This window comes from Otolemur garnettii, unplaced genomic scaffold (assembly GCF_000181295.1).
Source record: "Otolemur garnettii isolate 467f Iridium unplaced genomic scaffold, OtoGar3 scaffold00016, whole genome shotgun sequence".
NCBI lineage: Eukaryota > Metazoa > Chordata > Mammalia > Primates > Galagidae > Otolemur > Otolemur garnettii.
Window position 1 is genome coordinate 7623470 of NW_003852411.1, and position 21168 is coordinate 7644637.

The 21168-nt window shown below is 36.7% G+C and overlaps 1 protein-coding gene across 1 annotated transcript in view; it reads left to right on the forward strand.

The window, feature by feature from the left end:
- The window catches only part of PDC (phosducin), a 6747-nt gene extending 5166 nt beyond the window's left edge, over window positions 1–1581 (forward strand). Inside the window, exon 3 of the mRNA XM_003785616.2 lies at window positions 647–1581. Coding sequence (XP_003785664.1) covers window positions 647–1174 — 528 coding nt within the window. The 3' untranslated portion in view covers window positions 1175–1581. The remainder of the gene's footprint in view (window positions 1–646) is intronic.
- The last annotated feature ends 19587 nt before the right edge of the window (window positions 1582–21168 follow it).

The following is a 21168-nucleotide window of genomic DNA, read 5'->3' on the forward strand; positions in this document are numbered from 1 at the left end:
TCTTGCTCAGGCTGGTTTCCAACTTGTGTGCTCAAGCAATGCATCTGCCTCAACCTCCCAGAGTGCTAGAATTATAGGCACAAGCTACCACGCTCAGCTGTTTTTTCCCCTTTTGATGAAACCCCAGAGCAAATCTTGTTCTTTTTTTTTTTTCACTCAAAGAGGTTCACAGTTAAGTGGCATATTTCTGACTAAGGTTGTGCGCATATCATGGCTCAACTATATTCACCAATAGCTATACGTGAATTTAATCATGAAATAAATTGTTGAACTATGTGTAAGATACTATAGATGTTCAAGATAGAGTGATGAATGAGACAAATAAAATTCCTGCCCCACAAAACATATCAGTTAGAAAAACTTATATTAAACAATTAAATAAATATTACCACAAGGTAAGGAAGTATTTTTGCTATGAAGAAAATACACCAGTACAAAGAATTGAGATAAGGATAATGTTATCATGGAAGATGACGTTTGAACAAAAGCTTCAATGAGGTAAGGGGAAAGGCCACAGTAGAAGTCCAGGTAGTCTACTAGAAAAAAGCAGCAAAAGCAAACCCTCGAGTTGAGAATGAGCTTGGGTGTGTCCAAGAAATATAAATTTCTGACGATGATTTCTATCATTTCTTTCACCTATTCTCAGATGAGCATTCAAGAATATGAACTAATCCATCAAGACAAAGAGGATGAAAACTGCCTTCGTAAATACCGTAGACAGTGTATGCAGGATATGCACCAGAAGTTGAGTTTTGGGCCTAGATATGGCTTTGTGTATGAGCTGGAGACTGGAGAGCAATTCCTGGAAACGATTGAAAAGGAGCAGAAAATCACCACCATCGTTGTTCACATTTATGAAGATGGTGTTAAGGGTTGTGATGCTCTCAACAGTAGTTTAACGTGCCTTGCAGCAGAATACCCTCTAGTCAAATTCTGTAAAATAAAAGCTTCTAATACAGGTGCTGGGGACCGCTTTTCCTCAGATGTACTCCCCACCCTGCTTGTCTACAAAGGTGGGGAACTCATAAGCAATTTTATTAGTGTTACTGAACAGCTTGCTGAAGAATTTTTTGCTGGGGATGTGGAGTCATTCCTAAATGAATATGGGTTACTACCTGAAAGAGAGGTTCATGCCCTAGAGCAGACAAACATGGAAGAGGAAGATATGGAATAAAGAGTCAATAGGGCTCTATTTCACACCTCTCCTTCATCATTGAACATTGACTTTGGTAGCAGCCATATTCCTTTAGAGAATACCAAGTATGGCCATGGCTGTTCTAATTTTGAAAAAAAGATTGATGCTAAAATTGTGTTATTAGCATTTCTTACTATTAGCTATTCAAATTAACATAATGCTTTACTATGAAAAATTGTAGTCTTCAGCAACACTGTTAGTAGGCAAAGAGGATAGGGATATGTTGTGAGATTTTAAAATTCCCTGTCAAGTTATATGTTGGTTTTTTACTCTTCTCCCCTCACCTCGGTGTTATTATTTGGGTTTTTCGAATTACATTATTAATTATAATTTGACTAATAAAATAAGAATAAAATCTCATGAGGAAACAAATTTTCTGTTTGAAGCCTATTCTTTCTCAGGTATTACATGGTCAAGGTCCCAAAAACATTATGAAGTCCAAAATACAAATAGCAATCAGTAAAATAATCTTATATTCCAACCAAATCTATGCATAAGAAACTTAGGCACATTGTGCCAACTTAAAGTTATATATATATAACAGATATATATATATTTAAAAAGAAGAATGGAAGCAAGGTATTTTTATTCTCTGGATAAAAGAATAATATTTAGTAGTAATACAAATTAAAATTATCATTACTGATTTCCTATTAAAGGCAAGTATTTTATATGTATCATTTCTAATTTATAAGCACAAATATTCATGTAGATAATACTACTCCCCTTTTATAAGTAATGAAACTTAGACTCAGAAGACTGAAGAAGTTTTACTTCTATTTTCCTTGAAAACATTAGGAAGTCTCTCCTACACAAACACATGGAAGTGCAAAATAAAATATAATTTTAAAAGTGTCTTTAAACTCAGATGTGTTGTTGCTCACCTGTAGTCCCAGCTACTTGGGAAGATGAGGCAGGAGGATAGCTTGAGCTCAGGAGTTTGATGGTCTAGCAAGCTATGATTGCACCCCTGTACTCCAGCAGGATGACAGAGCAAGTTCCTGTTTCAAGAAAATTAAGTAAATAAAAATAAAAATTTTTTAAATGCATGAGTAAGCTAAAGAGTAAGGTAAAGTAAAGTTCTAAGTGTCTGAATAGTGTAGAAAAATAATGGTGAGAACTGAAGGGAGATGGCCTACAATAGATAATGGTGCTTGATAAGTACCCAGACATGGCTCTCTGCTCAAAGCAGGTTGCATATTTTCCTCTGGCAGCTGAATGTTGAAATCAGACCTTTGCCACGAGTTCTAATCATCACTCTCCTAAGTGACTATTTTATAGTTTCTTTCCTTTTTCATAAATCTTTTATACCCTTTTCCCCTATTCCAAACATTTCATTTTGCTCATACTTGAGAAAATAAAAACTATTAGAAGAGCCTACTTCATCTTTCCATCACCAGATCTAAAATGTGCAGCTGTAAAAACGCACTGTTCCTAATGGTGTCACAATGGAAGAATCGTCCATTCTAAGGCCAATTGACCTAAACTGTGCTGTCAATCTTATTTTTTCACCCATGCAGTAAATTTTCTCCTGCAATTATGCCCTGTCCCCACCCCAATCATCTCTTTCTTTCTCAATATTGTATTATTCATATTGGCTTACAAATGAGTTTTTAAATTGCCCACTATTTAAAATATATCCACCTACAATTAAAAATTTCCAGCTATCATTCATTTCTCTGTTTACATTTACAATCATGTCTCTTAAAAGAGGAATCCAAAGTCACTATCTTTATTCATAATTTCTAATTTGTTTAATCTCACTCCAATCAAGACATCATCCCAAGTGCTTTAATTACAGTTGTAGTCATCTTGCCAGACTTAATAACCAGTTCTAATCGTCATCCTTTATGTCGTTCTGTCTCCTATAGACTTGTGCCAGAGCAGACCATCTCCTCCCTTTTTGAGTCACTTCTTTCAGTTTCTCTGATGACACACTGCTAGTTGGCTTCTATTCTACTGCACTCTTTCCAAGTCTCCTTTGCTGACTTCTCCTCCAAACACCCTCGGTAACCTCTTCTTGTCCATAGTCTTAATAGCATTTATATTAAAACCACTCTCAAATTCTCACCTCCAGCTTTACCTGTCTCCTAGTCTCCAAAATGAACAAAAGGAGGAAAAGAATGGGAAAGAGTAAAAAGATCTGTAATTGTACTAAATTCTACATATTAGTAATAAAAAGATGGTTAAGAGAGAATTCCTGATAAGACGAATTCCTAACATATGGGCTGAATGTCTTTGTTAATGAATCTGAAATGCCATAATCTCTTCCTCCTTACAAACTGGAAAAGCCTTTTAAATACCCCGTGGAGTATTTCTAAGTTGATGAGCAATAGGTATGTTAGATGGAGAAAAAGTGCTACAAAGGAAATATGCAGAGAGGTATGTATAAAAATAAGGGGCTTTATAAAAACAGTTCAACATGTTTTCGCCTATAAAGCAATTGCTAACAGATGTATTAATCCCTGATAGATTTCTCTGCTAGGGAATTACTGAACCTAAAAATTACCGAACCCATTTTTATGGCAAAAAACAGGGTCCTTGCATAATATAATTCAGAAACTCCTTCGTGAAACAACTCTTTAGAGTGACATTAATTCTGTGGGCTGAAATTAAATACTTAAAAAGATGGTGTTGAGGCAGTAAGGAAGCAAAGCCAAATATGCATCTCAAAAGAGAACAATATTTTAAGAATAAAATATAAGTTCTTTTCAACCACCAGTCATTGTTAACTCAGTTTGGTGTAATTTTGCAGGCCGGGGCAGTAAAGCAAAGCTAAACAGTGACAGACTCTCATATATGGTAAAGAAGAATAAAAATGGGTGCTTTGAAAAAAAAATCCTATTTAAAGAAAGCTTTACTCTTGAAAGAAATAACCCATCAGGCCTTAATTTAAAACAGAGAGCTAGCAAGCTTAAGCAGGACTAAGCCCAGGAATGTATTTAACCCATAATTGCCAAAACAAAAGTAACTAGGTGGCACCTGTGTAGAGAGTAAGTGATGGTAGCAACCATCCTCAAAATAAGCACTTGGTGACTAATGGATGCCAAGGTAAAGCTTTGATCCTAATACTCATCAGGAAGAGTCAGACAAAAGGCAGGATTTGACTAGAATGTTGGAAACACGCTGCTGCAAAAATCCTGGATTACAAACTACCCTCATGTAAACACTTAATCTGCTATTTTATTTGGCAGGAGGAGAGGAAGAGATCATTTTTGTCTGGGCAAAAGCATGAAGTTTTAAATGTGAAGGTTTAAAATGTCATAACATGTCTCATAACAAACCACCCGAATAATAACTGGATCAGACTTGAAAGAGAAGCCAAGAATGTTAAGATATTAGATATAAAATAATGTTAAAATAATAGGAAAATTTGTAAAAATAAAAAAATAAAAAAAAAATTACCCTGTAAAGTGAGAAATACATTCATTCATTTATTCCTAAAAGACTTATTAATAAGCTCCAATATGCCAGAGAGTGTCCTTTACCTCAGGGAACTAAAGGTAAAGAAAACATTTAAACAAGCAATAGATGGTAAATGAGGGTGCACATGTAGATACTTAAGGGAAGAGTCATATCTTGATGTGCCTGTATTGCTAAAAATAATGATTTAATAATCTTAAAACAAATTTTCAATTGTTTATTATACAGGTTAGGAATTGAATTAAGAAAATGATTGCAGATGATGGGCAAAAGGGAACAAAGACAGCAGAGAAGTGGATCAGAGAGACCCAAAATCTGTAGCAAAGTGACAGCCTGAAAGCCTGGCATTTTCAAGAAAACTGTCTTACTGGAGCTTCCCCAGTGCACCCCTCCACCAGTGCAACTTGGCTCAGAGGTCACTGAGCACTGAGACAAGGCTCACCGTGGGTGGGGCTACCCTCTCACGGAGAGTTAGTACATTTTGGATGTTGGCAAGGGAATGCAGAATGCACTGGAGACAGGACAAGCATCTCGACCTTGTTAAGAAAGAAATGTTTCTCAGGAAAGAAAGGAGAAAAATATCTCCTTTCTTCTGTCTTCTCAGTATGGGCAGAAGTGCCAGCTCATCTGAGCACCACTCTTGAGATTTGTGTGCATGGTCTAATTGGGGTCTGCTTTGACATCCTGCTCCTGGACTGTGTTCCCTGTCTCATTCTCTGTTTGTGTTAAGATTGTAAATAACTTAGAGTAATAATAGTCAGGGGTAAATCAGTCTAATTAACATAGTTAAGGAAACAGTTTGGTTAGAAAATGCAAGCCCACGAAGAACCATGATTTAAGGGTTTAGCCTTCCTCCATGAGATTGATGATTAAAACAGTGATGTGTGTAATAAAAACAGAGCTAGCCAGGCAGCACCTGTGGTTCAAAGGAGTGTGGCGCTGACCCCATATACCAGAGGTGGTGGGTTCAAACTCCGCCCTGGCCAAAAACTGCAAAAAAAACCAAAACCAAAAACAAAAACAGAGCTAGCCCACAACTAGGGCTTCCACCAGTCCTCACACTTGGACAGCCCCCTGGCTGGCTTTAAAAAACTTTCTTCTTGTGTCTTCAAATTTTCATTTTTCCCTCAGCCTTTAGTCTACTCCAGTCACCGGGAAAGAACGCATGGTGTAGTTTGGGGCTGGTCCCCAACAGACAAATACATCTACATGTTTATTTATATGTGTATATTATAGCAGTGGTTAATATCTTGAGTACCACTGCCTCACTTCCTAGGCTGAAATCTGCTCACTAGTTTTGTGACCTTGGGCAGATTAGTTAACCTCTCTATACCCATTTCCTCATCTGTAAAATGAACATAATAATAGTATATCCTCATTGGGTTGTTATGGGGAAAAATGAATAATTCAAAACAGTGCCTGACTCAAATGTTATTTTTGTTATTAATAGAAATATATGAAATAAAATCTTGAGTACAGTATATAGATGTAAGATCTTAATGAAACACTTAAGCTAATTTACTAAGAAGTTGGGTTGCAGTTCATCTATAACAAACACACCACTCACGTTCATTCATATAAGGAACAAGATCAAAACTTCATATATTTGAATTGAAATGGAAAACTCTCTGGCATCCTTCCTTTCTTTCTTTGGGATGCCACACCATTCTGTCACTCCTTTTCTCTCTCCCCTCCATCTTCCCTTTGCTCACTCCCTGCTCTCTGCCCTCCATTCCTTCTCTCTCTCTTCCTCATCTCTTCCCCTGACTCTCTTCCCTTTCTCAAATATAAAATAAACCTAGACTTTTATATTCTAAAAAAAAAAGAAAAGTTCTAGAAAACTTAAATTGACTGTAGAAACCACAACAAACATAAGTTAAACTGTCTAAAACCAGAATAAACATTAGCACACAAATAAGTAATCTAAAGAATTTTGAGTTTTATACTGAATTTATTGTAGAATTATGATCATAAACACACTTATCAGGTCCCTCTTTCATTTCCCACAGCAGCTATTCTAAACCTTTATTATTCTCCTCAGTCCCCTTCTCCGAACTCTTTCCCCCTCTCAACAAATGGCCTTGCCTTCACCATCACGGAAGAAATTTAGCCTACTAGGCATAACTTCCTGAATTCCATATTCTACATCTATTAGTCCATCCATTTCTATTTCTTTCTTTCCTTTTTTTTTTCTTTCTTTTTTTTGAAACAGAGCCTTACTCTGTTGCCCCAGGCTAGAGTGCAGCAATGTCATACCTCACAGCAGCCCCAAACTCCTGGGCTTAGGGGATCCTCTTGCCTCAGCCTCCAGAGTAGCTGGGACTATGAGTGTTTGTCACCACCTCTGACTAGTTTTTCTATTTTTATTAGAGACCAGTCTTGCTCTTATTCAGGCAGATCTCAAACGCCTGAGCTCAAGCAGTCCACATGCTATGGCCTTACAGAGTTCTAAGATTACAGGTGTGTGCCACCGTGCCCGGCCCATTTCATTGTTCTTGAAGATGTATTTCTGTGTGAGGCTAATACTTTCTTTTTTCATTTTTTGACGCTAATACTTTCATCTGTGCTTTTAATCATATCACATTCAAATTTCACAAACTTTTTTCTCATACTATATAATTTTATCCTCTCACTCTGTATGCTTCTTATTCACAACCTAAAAAGAAGTCTATGTTTCTGGTTAAAAAAACCTTCTATGGCTCTTCAGAATTATTGCTAGCTATGATCCTCTAGCATTCTCCTTCCCTTCATTGTTAAACTCCTTGCAATGAAAAAAATTCTATGTCCTTAATGGTAATTATCATAATCTTCTTTCCCTTTACTTCTCCACCTCAACCACTCCACTAAATGTGGTTCTAATAAATATCAACAATGACATCTGTGTTAGGCAGGTCTCCAGCAGGAAGTAGCACAATCAGAAAAGGTACAGTTGAAGGGATTTTAATGAAGAAACTATTTACAAGGGTATAGGTGGGAAACTCACAAGAGATTGCAAAGCTTGTTAATACATGGGAAACTCACAAGTGATTCTAAAGCTTAAAGACTGTTAACAGCCAAAGGGATATTAACAGGGGAAAGAGACTACTACCCACAAGCCCTGAAGGAGCAAGAACCCAGTGTGACCTATAGCTCTAGGAAAGAGCTGCTCAGTGGGAGTTTTAGCTTTCTGAAAAGAAACACTGCCCCTGCCAATATATGGCCCAGTAGGGAGAGAATAAAAGGGGAGAAAAATAACCTGAGCTCTTGTGCTCTCTTTTTTTTTTTTTTGGAGTTGGAGAGGGCTTGCTCAGATGCCCAGACTGAGTGCAATAGTGCAATCATATCTCACTACAGCCTCAAACTCTTTGGCTCAAGTGATCCTCCTGCCTCTGCCTCCCAAGAAGCTAGGACTATAGGTGCACACCACCATGCCTGGATAATTTTCTTTTTAGAGACAGGGTCTTCCTGTGCCCAGGGTAGTCTTAAACTCCTAGACTCAAGTGATTCTGCTTGGCCTCCAAAATACTGAGATTAAACATGCGAGCCACCACACCTGCCCGCCTATCTCTTTTCAGTGCCTCTCATTGTCTGAACTCAAGGGAAGACCAGAGGGAAAGAGAACTCTGTAAGTCTGTGAAGTCTACCTTCCCTGTGGACAAAGAAGGACAGAGAAAGATAGAAAGTGAATCTTAAGAGGCAAATTGGAGGTTATTCAACACAACTACCTAACCACCAAACCTCTTAGACTCAACAGTCCTCATCTTCATTTTGGGCTCTATGGAATGCTGATAACCACTCCCAAATTTAAATTCCTTCTTCATCTGGTTTTCATGATACCACCCTCCAGACTCTTCTCTACTCCTGTAATAATTTGTTCTCAGTCTTATCTTTTGGCCTTTCTTTCTCAGCATGCTTCAGGTACTTGTTGTACCCAGGGTTCTAAAACTCACCACCATTGACATTTTGGGCCGGATAGTTCATTGTTTCGAGGATTACCTGGTGCCTTGTAGGATGTCTAGCAGCGTCACTGCCCTCCATCCACTAGATGCCAGTAGCACACCTTTCCAGTATCCCCAGATGTTCCCAAGTATCCTCTGCAAGGTAAAATCATCCCCAATTGAGAACCATTATCTTTACCTCAAAATACATATTTTCTGTCACCTGAATTCCATGATGAAGGAAATTTAATCACCATTGTCTTTCTTCTGAACCATTGCAATCATTTCCTAACTGGGCTCCCCAACTCTCAGTCTTAACACTCACAATAGACTTATCCATAAAATATTATGAATGGGTAAAGGAATCCTAGGTCTGTCAGCCCATGCAGCTGAAAGTATTCTTGGAATGTCTGTGAGACAAATGAAAAGAAGTGAAATTGTAAGAATTGATGGCTTACATCTGAAACATTTGGGATATGAATACTCTTCTTGATGACCTGTGACTTTTAAGAGTGAAATAACTCTTTACAAATACTGTACCTCCCATTAGTAGGAAAAGGTAATCTTTTCAGAAGAATGTAAACTCAAAGGCAATATTTCTCTAGCCAATTTTCAAGAGTTTGATCTCTAACTGAAAGTTTGAAATCTGAAAAAGGTATCAAGATTATAATGGCACTAACACAAACCTATATAAAATTATTCAGGTGTATGACAAAACAGTTATGTTTTATAGCAACTGAACTTGAAAAAACTTGATATAACAAAAATTATATACATATGCACAATAATCATTGTACTTTTATTTTTCATGATAGGTGCTGTTTCAAAAACCATTGTGCCATTAATAAGAGAATTTTGAAAATCATTTACAAACACATTTGTCATAGGCTGTTGTTTATGAGCTCTGTTATGAAAATAAAGCATTTCATTGGAGACATTAAATATTATATTACTAAAACATATATAAGAGCCAAACATATACATTTATGATGACTAATGAATTCAAGTAAAGGTAGTACCATCCATTTTGTGGAATAGTAGTTTTGAAGGCCACAGATAACATAGCTGACATTTTTATAGCATGTTACAATATATAATAATTTCACATACATTATATCTTTGAAGAATTATGAGAACACAATTGTCTTGTGAGGTAGGCAGAGCAATGGCTTTATCCTGTTCAAGGGTAACAAAATTGAGGGATCCTAGCAATGGTTCTCAACCTTCCTAATGCCTCAGTGTATTTTCATTGTTAAAAAGGGGTTGTGACCCACAGGTTGAGAACCATTGGTAGAGTTAATTGACTTGTCCAGTTTTATACAGCTTTTAAGATACTCTGTTTAAACTTAACCTTGGGCCTCCTAATCTTGCTTCCTATGCTTTTCACATTACATCATACTTCTTACCTACTGGTCACCAACACAATGTATTAACAAAAACAAAGAAATTCAGGATTCTGTAAGAGTAGAAGATCTATCTTAATATAGTTCAGGTCTATGTATCAATTCTGCATAAAAATTTTTAAAAATTTACCTAAAATCCAGAGAAAGCTTCAGTTAAATCTAAATCCCACAATTCCAAACACTAGGACAACGTACATGACTCTGGAAGAGAGAACAAAGTGAAGTATGTGGTAATCACAGTTTTCAGTTACAGATTTTCATTATTTGCTTAATAGCATTTAAGGAAAACATTAAATCTTATCTTGCGGCTCCCAGCTATAATAACTTTCAAAGTTTGTTCGCCTTATAGAGATTTTTTTCTGCCACAATGCTCCTAAAAATTAGTTTTTCATAAAACCAGGTGTTTCACCCTAGCCTATTTTCTTTCTCAGAGGGTCCACTCCCTACTTCCACTCCTTGAACACATATTAGGTCTACTTTAATACACTATCTCAAAAGCAGTAATTAATTTTTAAAGAATTTCATATATTCACTGCTGACAATACATAATTATCTTCCTTATAGGATTCCTGTTGTAACAAATATATGTATGTTCAATAGTTAATGACAATCACACATGAAGTTGAACTTGCTGAACTACAGACACTGACACCAAAGTAAATCCCATAGAAGTTTAGAAGAATAAGGCCATGACTCTACATTATATTTATTTTTTATTAAAAGTACAGATGAGTTTTTGGCTAATGATTTTTTTCTCCAGTTTATTTTTTTCCTTCTTCAAGCATTTCACTAGAATGGAATTTTGAATTTTGTTTCTTTTTGTTTGGTTTTGGTATGGGAATGGGGAGGACTTTTAAATCCCATTTGACTCTTCCTGAAGGAACAGTAGTTAAGTTGCTATCTATTTGATACCAGAGTTATTTTATTATTTTTTCCAGGTCTAGAGTGTAAGTGTAAAGTAGCAATATTCCAGACACAATAATAGTAACAAAAAAATAAATAATTTCAATTTAATAGTGAAGAAGTATATATTGTCTAATCAGACTTTTAAAAAACACAGGCACTGCTTTATTCAAATGAAATATACTAAAAGCATAAGGACAGAGAGAAATAGGATGTAAAGTGATGGAAAAGACATATTAAGCAACTGCAATTATTTTTTATAAAGCAAGGATCAATTACTATTAGATGTCTAAGTTTAAAGAGGAAAGTCTTACTAGATAGGATATATAGAATATAGAAATACATGTTCTGTATCATGTAACATGATTTACATTGTTACAGAATGATTAAAAGGTACATTTCACCAGAAAGAGCTAATAATGTAAAACATATAAATTTCATAAAATATATTAAAAAATAAATGGTAAAACTGATTAGAAAACAGGGAGAAAATGAAAATCCACCACTGGGGATTTCAATATAGTTCTTTCAATCTTTGGTAATCAAGTAACAAAAAATTAGCATCCATATAGATATTAACCACATAATTTACAAGCTTGGTGTAAGGGACATATATAAAACACTCAACCGATAATTAGTGAAGTATCCACCTTTTCTCCCTCCTACACACAGGTACATTTTCAAGAGCTAATAATAAACTAGGATGATATAAGCCATCACACTTTAGGACTACAATGCAATTAAGTAGAAATTAATAACAAATACACGAGGCCTGACAATTAAGTTAGCAAACCTTGCCATTATGCACTTACTTTGGCACCACTGTACAAACAGCTCTGTAAGGGTTCAGTCTTTGGTATATGAGTGTCTCACAGCTGTGTTCATCATGTGGTGGTGCTTTGCTGAGTCGTGTTCATTACTGTTGTTGTGTGTTTTGTGTGCTGTTATAAGAATGTCAGAGCTTGAATTAGAGCAATGAACAAACATTGCACTTCTTGTTAAACTTGGCAAGAGTGGAGTAAAATTAGGGACACGTTAGTCTAAGTTTACGTGGATAATGCCATGAAGAAAATGGCAGTGCACAAATGGACTAAACATTTTCCGGGGGCAAGAGAAAGTATCACTGATGAAGAGAGATCAGGGCAGCCAGTAACAAGGAGAACTGACAAAAACATTGCAAAAATTCATCAAATTATGTGTCATAATTGTCTGCTGACTGTGAGAAGCACAGCAGACCAAATAAACATCAATTGAGAAACAGGAAAATCATAACTGAAAATCTTAGCATGAGAAAGGTGTGTGCAAAAATGGGCCCAAAGGAACTCACCAATAAATAAAAGCAAAGCGGAGTCGAAGTTTGCCAAGACCCTTTGGAGAGGCAAGACAATGTTTAGGGCCATGTTATCACTCCAGATGAAACATGGCTGTACCGAACGACTCTGAAACAAAGTGTCAAAGTGCACAATGGAAGTCAGCCAATTCTCCATGACCAAAAATTTCCATCAGTCCAAATTAGGAGTCAAAACAATCTTGCTAACCTATATCAATATCAGAGGGACTGTTCATTATGAATTTGTACCAACTGGACAGTTTACCAACTTTTCTTTTTGGAAATGCTGAACAGACTGTGTGTAAAAGTTAGACCAGTGGTTCTCAACCTTCCTAATGCCTCCTAATGCTGTGACCCTTTAATACAGTTGGTGACCCCCAACAATAAAATTATTTTCATTGCTACTTCATAACTGTAGTTTTGCTACTTTTATGAATTGTAATGTAAATATCTGATATGTAGGATGTATTTTCATTGTTACAAAGGGGTCACGACCCACAGGTTGAGGACCATTGTCGTAGACTAAAACAACCTGAACTTTATGCCCAAAACTTGTGGCTCTTACATCACAACAATGCACCAGACGTGGCCCTGTCTGTGAGGGAGTTTTAGTCAGTAAACAAATAGCAGTATTGGAATCCCTTTTCTACCCACCTGATCTAGCCCCCAGTGACTTTTGTCTTTCCCCAAAGATAAAGGAAAGAAATACTATAAGGAAGACATTTTGATGACATTCAGGATGTCAAAGGTAATATGACAAGAGCTCTGATGGCCATTCCATTAAAAAGTTTCAAAATTGCTTTGAAGAGTGGGTAGGTGCTGGCATTAATCCATAGCTTCCCAAAAGGAATACCTCAAAGTTGACCATAGTGATATTCAGCAATAAGGTATGTATCACTTTTTCTAGGATGAGTTCACAAACTTAATTGTCAGATCACATATACTTGTTATTAATAAAAATATACAAATGCTTGAAAAACTTCTGTGTTAAGTAATAAGCTATACTGGAAATCTAAAATTCTTAAAACTGAAAAATAATAAAAATATTTTATATCAAAACTTGTGGGATAAATTAAAAAGAAAATATCAGGGAAATTTTTATTATTAAAAACATAAATCACAGAATAAGAAAGACTTAAAAGAAGTAAAGAGTAACAACTTAATAAGAAAATAAAGTAAAGCAACAAAGTAGAAAATAAGGAAATACGCAAAACGAATGAAGTATAAATTCCATAGATAGAATCCAGAATGCCAAATGTTGCCTATTTAATAAGACTAACAAAAGAAAGAAATATCTGACAGACTTATGGCAGGGGGTGTGGTAGAGGTGGTAAAAGTATAAATAAATGTTAGAAATTTTTTAAAAACATATTCACAGACAGAGGTGAGATTTAAAAGATTTAAAGCATTATGAGCAACTTAATGCCAACAAAATTTGAAAACAGAAAAAAAGACAAAATTTCTAGAACAATATAACTTATCAGAACTTATTTAAGAAAATCAAAAGTCTGAATAATATTCTAACCAGGAAATAAACAAGAACAATAGTTGCATAATATTATTACTGAAAAAGCACACGTCTAGATATATTTACAAGTTAAATCTATTAAATATAAAGCTGACAAGAAACATTATTTTATACAAAGTATTTTTATAGAGCCTTTTTCAAAGAACAGAAATGGAATAATAACCAACTCATTTTATTTAGTTAATATAATCTTTGCACCAAAACTGGACAAGGACACTAACAGAAGGAAAAATTATAGATTAACATCACTAATTAGTATAGAAACAAAAATTCAAATAAAATATGAGCAATTGAAATCCAAGTGTATGGTTAAAACATGACCACATTGGATTTATCCTTGAAATGTAAGGCTAAATTTATAAAGTTCATAGCTATATGCTATGATCCTACTCTAGCTTTGATATTTTTAGTTGCTGGCCTTACTACCTAGGCCTCCCTCCAACATCCAAACCATACACAAGCAGCTACAAAAACTTATTGCAACTGCAGTATTTAACCATTCTGATTTACTTGTGGACTACTACCCAAATTCTGGATTTGGGTTCTTTGACTTCATTCAGACCTCCACTGCATTGATCCTGAAGGCCAATAGCCACCAGTTCTCCCATCTAGTTTCAATATACTCAATCATTCCCTTTCATCAGTATCTTTCCTGTTAATATGTATAAGTCCTACTAACTATTAGGTTTCTCAAATCACTTTCTTAAACCTCAGTTTCCAAATGGCATGATAAAAGTAAAAATGCTTTATAAATTTTAAAGTATTAATCAGAGTTAGTTTAAGTTGGTAATTTTTTGCAAACTAAAGACCAAAGAAATAACTGACTTCTTAAAGTTTTATTGTTTTTTGTTTGGCAGATCAGGGGATGTAACTCAATTCTCCATAATCATTAGTTATTTATAATGAACAACTATAATAATGCTTATTTAAAAGCATAGAAAAAAAATCTATTAAAAATTATGTTGGGTATTTTTCTTTACACAGATTTTGCAATCTAGCATTTTAGCTTCTTGACATTCAGAATTCTAATCACAGGGTTAGGAGTCTGGAATACCTACAACTAAATTGGATTTTCCTAAAATAGAAACCTAAGACCTGATTACACTACCTTCATCCCTATCACTAAGTTCCCTCCCACAATTCTGTTACAAAAGATCTCCTTAACAAACTGAATAATTTGAATGACAGATCTTTTTCTAAATAATCAAGTTTTTTCAATTAAGAATTTTTTGTACGGGGCTCTTTTGGAATCAAATTTCAAAAGTTCCACAGGACAGTATAAAATCTAGCTTTATTACAAGGTGTTAAGTATGGAAACTTGAATTGTATTCACCAAATTTGCACCTATTCAACAAATCTTTGTCCTGCTTACCACACAAGAATGTTTTTAAAATCCAACAAGAAAAGAAAATGGCAAAAGCAGTGACAAACTAATATTACTTGTAACTCTAGTTTTGTCCTTTATCCTTAACAACAATAAATCAAATCTTATTAAAAGATTAAGTTACCTTTTAATAGGGAATACATTTAATGAGAACTCAGTGACTACCTTTGGAAAATATTTATTAATATACTTGATAGTCCTGACATAATTATTTATTAAAGTCAGAAATCAAAAACTGCTTACTATATATTTATTATGCAGTGATTAATGTATATTTAGATGACTCCTTTAGGTAAAAGTCCACAACATAACAAACTTGTAACAGAGCTTGACTACTCCCAACCATAGTAATATGAGGGAGACAGAGGCACTATTCTAAAAGGCAGACTGTGATAAGTTAACATGTGTATTATTTTAGAGTAATAATAAATATTTCCTTAAGAAACTCCTTGGTCTCTCTTTTCTCTTATATAGGCATACCTTGTTTTATTGTACATTGCTTTATTGTGTTCCACAGATATTGAATTTTTTAAAAATTGAAGGTTTGTGTCAACTTTGTGATAAGTTGACAAGTCTACTAGTGTCACTTTTCCAACAATATTTGCTCACTTTGTGTCTCTGTATCACATTTTAGAAATTTGCATATTTTAAAACATTTTCATTATTATTATATCTGTTGTGGTGATCTGTCATCAATGATTTTTGATGTTACTATTATAATTGCATTGGGGTGCCATGAACCATAACCATATAAGACAGAAAACTTAATTAATAAAATAGTATATGTTCTCACTGTTCCATTTAACATCTCTTTTGCTTTCCTTTGGCCTCCCTGATGGACAAAATAATTGAAATTAGGCCAATTAATAACTTTAAAATGGCCTCTAAGTTTTGTGTTAAAAAGAGACTCACACATCTCACTTTACATCAAAAGTTAGAAATGGTATGGCAGCATAATTCACAATTGCAAAAATATGTAAATTCAAATGCCCATCAATAGATGAGTGGATTAATAAAATATAGTACATGTATACCAAAGAGTACTTACTACTCAGCCAGAAAAAAATAACGAACTTATATCTTTTGTAAGAACTTGGATGGAACCGGAGACCATTCTTCTAAGTGAAGTATCAAAGAATAGCAAAAACAAACAAATAAACAAAACACATGTACTCAGTATTAAATTGGAACTAATCAATTAATGCTTACATGCACATATGGAAATAACACTCATCAAATTCAAATAGGTGGGAGGAAAGAGGGGATCACACCTATTAGGCATAATGCATACTCTCTGAGTGATGGTCACACTTATAACTTTGACTCAAATGGTACAAAAGCAATTTATGTAACCTAAAGGTTTGTACTTCCATAATTTTCTGAAATAAAAATTTTTAAAAAAAGGTAGAAATGATTAAGGCTTAGAGCAAGATATAGTGAAAGCTAAGACAGAATGAAAAGTAGGTCTCTTCCACCAAATGGCTAAGTTATGAGTGCCAAGGAAAAGTTCTTGAAGGAAATTAAAAGTGCTACTACAGTGAACACATGAATAAGAAAGTTAAATAGCCTTATGGTTGATATGGAACAAATCTGAGTGGTCTGGATAGATCAAACCAGACAAAACATCCCCATAAGCCAAAGTCTAATTCAGAACAAAACTCCAATTCTATTCAAATTTATAAAGACTAGAGAAGTGAGGAAACTACAGAATAAAAGTTTGAAGGTAGCAGAAGTTGGTTAATAAAATTGAAGAAAAGAAGCTTTTTCCATAACACACAAGTGCAAGACAAAGGAGGAGGTGCTGACACAAATGCTGCAGGTAGTTACCCAGAAAATTGAGCTAAGTAATGAATGAAAGTGGCCACACTAAATAGTAGTTTTTGATGTAAGTGAAAATCTTATAAGATTTTCGATACAAGTGAGCCTTATGTTGAAAGATGTCATCTAGGACTTTTACAGCTAAAGAGGAGAAGTTAATGGCTGGCTTGTTTCAAAGTACAGATTGACTCTCTAACTGCCTAATTAATGTAGCTGGTGACTTTAACTTAAGGCCATTGTTTATTTACCATTCTTAAAACAACAGGTCCCTTAAGAATTATGCTAAATCAAGGGGAGGAGCAAGATGGTCGACAGGCGCCAGCCTCCAACAGAAGCTCTCATCCAAAGGGAAGGATAATGTCTGGAAAATACACAATAAAGTTGAAGACAGGGAGCCCAGCTGAGAGGAGTGATATCTGCAGGACACCTCTGTGGAGGCAAGTTGAGACTCCAAGAAAGCAATTTATAGGTACATAATACATCCCAAAGGAAAAGTGTCCGTCCCTCCCCCAAGAAAGTTGTGGTTTTCTCTTTGTTTTCCCTTCATCTGCTCCTGTGAGTTTTCTACAGGCGAGCAGTGAAGTGAGGACCTATTATCTCACCCCACCCCAGCTCCCTTAGACGGACCCTGCTGAGATTCTAAAACTTCTCTTGCCTGGCAGAAAAACCAAACAAACATTTTCAATGCCATTTTGAATTTCCAGGCCACCCTTCCCCCTTGCCTACAGAGACAGTGAGGGGGGTACAAAAGGAGTGTCCCCCACCCTGCAAGACCAAGTGCCCAGTCCCGGTACGGCAGCTGAAGACCTGCTAGACCCATAAGCAGTCCGCGGGTGGTTCTGGAGGAGTCCTCGATTCCAGGAACCCATGTGGGAGGCTCCAGAACTGCTTGCTAGAGCCACACGCAGGCAGCGGAGAAGTCCACTGCCCCAGGCGGGCACATAACTGCTTGCTAGAGACACGCACACCCCATGGGATGTGGCAGAGGAGTCCCCATCCCCAGGCGGGCCCAGAACTGCTGGCTAGAGCCACACAGAATCCATGGGCAGCGGCTGAGGAGTTGCCCACTCCAGGTAGGCCCAGAACTGTTTGCTAAAGCCACATGCATCCTGTGGGCAGTGGCGGAGAAGTCCTCCACTCTGGGTGGGCCCAGAACTGCTTGCTAGAGCCACACAGCCCTGCAGGGGCCAGTGAACGAGTCCCCTGCTCCGGGCGGGCTCAGAACTGTTTGCTAGAGCTGCATGTACCCTGTGGGTGGTGGCAGCAGACTCCCCAGCTCTGGGTGGGCTCAGAACTGCTTGCAAGAGCCACACACAACCCACGGGTGGCAGTGGAGGAGTTCCCCACTCCAGGCAGGCCCAGATCTTCTTGCTAGTGCCACACACATTCCGTGGGTGGTGGCAGAGGAGTCCTCCACTCTGGGTAGGCCCAGAACTGCTTACTAGAGCCACACATGTCTTGTAGGCGGTGACGGAGGAGTTTCCTGCTCCAGGCACCTGTGCTGGGCTGGCCCAGTACTGCTTGCTTGAGCCGTGCCCACCACCGATGGTGAAGGAGTCCCCTGCTCCAGATGGGCCCAGAACTGCTTGATGGAGCCATGCGTGTCCCACAGGCAGTGGCAGAGGACTTCCCCGCTCCAGGCACCTGCACCGGGCAGGACCAGAACTGCCAGAGCTGTACGCTCCCGGCATGCCTGGCCAGCCACCCAAGAACTACAAGAAGACAGTCAGCTGGGATCCATACTAGAACGGGGGTACCCCGATCTGAAGAGCAGCAGCCACAGCAGTGGGAACAACAAGGCCTGCATCCCTGAGGCTCTTCCAGACAGACACGCTCTGCATCTCAGGGAAACCAGAGAAAGTCACCATCTTCTACGGTGGAGGCCACTGACTAAATGGTTCTGGTACAGCCTCCACACGGTGTAAATTCAGCATGGGGCGGAATCAGCAGAAAAACTCTGGTAATTCGAATAACCAGAGTAGATCAACTCCCCCAAGGAAGGATGGGGCACATGCAATTGAAGATCCCACCCATAAACAGATGGCAGAGATGTCAGAAATCGAGTTCAGAATTTGGATAGCAAATAAGATTAACAGAATGGAAGAAAGGAGGGAATTAGAATTTCAAGAAATTATTTAAAAGATATCTCAAGAAATTATTCAAAAGATGTCTCAAGAATTCAATGATTTCAAAGATAAAATGACCAAAGATTTTGAAACACTGAGGCAAGAGGTTGCAGCCCTCAAAGATCTGAAAAATATGGTAGAATCCCTCAGTAACAGAATGAAGCAGGCAGAAGAAAGGATCTCTGACATTGAAGACAAAGCTTCTGAATGTGCTCAGGTGTGCAAGGATGAAGAGAAATGGAGAGCAAAAATGGATCACTCTCTGTGTGAGTTTACTTACGTGGTTGAGAATTGTGCTGGTCATTATGGAGGGTAGGTCTGAGAATATCCTGGAGAACTGGTTTAGTTATAGAGAGAGCACTGGGATATTTTGAAGAAAACTAATATTCATCTTATATGAGTCCCTGAAGGCAATGAACTGGCTTGACAAAGCACAGAAGCTCTGCTTCATGAAATTATAAAAGAGAACTTTCCAGACATGCCAAGAGTCTGAAATTCAGATAGTACACAGTTTCAGAACCCCAGCATGACTAACCCAAATAAGACACCCCCCAGGCACATCATAATTAACTTCACTAAAGTTAATATAAAAAAGAAAATTCTAAAGGCAGCTAGATGTAAGAAAATCATAACCTACAAGGTGAAGAATATTAGAATGACTACAGATCTCTCTGCTGAAACTTTTCAGGCTAGAATAGGGTGGTCATTGACCTCCCTCCACCATTAACCTCCTAAAACAAAATAACTTTCAACCCAGGATCCTGTATCCAGCTAAACTGAGTTTCATTTATGATAGAGAAATTAAATACTTTAATGACATTCACACACTGAAGAAATTTGCTATAACTAAACCAGCTCTCCAAGATATTCTCAGACCTATCCTCCATAATGAGTAGCACAATCCTCCACCACATAAGTAAACTCACACAGAAAATTTTGATCAAATTCCAACTTCCGCAGTGTTGAAAGGATTAAAGATGTCCACTGACTTTCAAAAAACTTGATACCCAAAAGTATACCAGGCTTATCAATATTCTCGATCAATGTGAATGGCTTAAATTGCCCTCTAAAGAGACACTACTTGGCTGACTGGATACAAAAACTCAGGCCAGATATCTGCTGCATACAAGAATCCCATCTTACCTTAGAAGACAAATATAGACTCAGGGTGAAGGGATGGTCATCTATATTCCAAGATAATGGAAAGCAGAAAAAAAACAGGTGTTGCAATTTTATTCGCATATACAATAGGCTTTAAACCAACAAAATAAGCAAGGATAAAGATGGATACTTTATATTTGTTAAGGGTAATACTCAATATGATGAGATTTCAATCATCAATATTTATGCACCCAACCAGAATGCACCTGAATTTATAAGAGATATTCTAATAGACATGAGCAACTTGATTTCTCCCAGCTCCATCATAGTCAGAGATTTTGATACTCCTTTGGTAGTGTTGAATAGATCCTCCAACAAGAAGCTTAGCAAAGAAATTTTAGATTTAAAATTAATCATTCAGGATTTAACCATTCATTCTGGATTTAACAGACATCTATAGAACATTTCATCCTAAAAAAACTAAATACACATTTTTCTCATTGGCCCACAGAACATACTCCAAAATCGACCACAATTAGGTCACAAGTCTAACCTCAGCAAATTTAAAAGAATAGAAATTATTTCTTGCATCTTCTCAGACAATCATGGAATAAAAGTTGAACTCAGTAACAAGAGAAATCTGCCGACTCATACAAAAACAAGGAAGCTAAATAACATTATGCTGAATGATAGGTGGGTGAGAGATGAGATCAAGAAGGAAATTGCCAAATTTTTGGAACAAAACGATAATGAAGATATGAGTTACCAGAACCTCTGGGATATGACAAATGCAGTCCTAAGAGGGAAAATTATTGCACTGCAAGCCTTCCTCAAGAAAACAGAAAGAGAGGAAGTTAACAAGTTAATGGGACATCTTAAGCAACTGGAAAAGGAAAAACACTCCAATCTGAAACCCAGCAGAAGAAAAGAAATAACCAAAATTAGAGCAGAATTAAATAAAATTGAAAACAAAAGGATTATACAACAGATCAATAAATCAAAAAGTTGGTTTTTTGAAAAGGTCAATAAGATAGATAAAC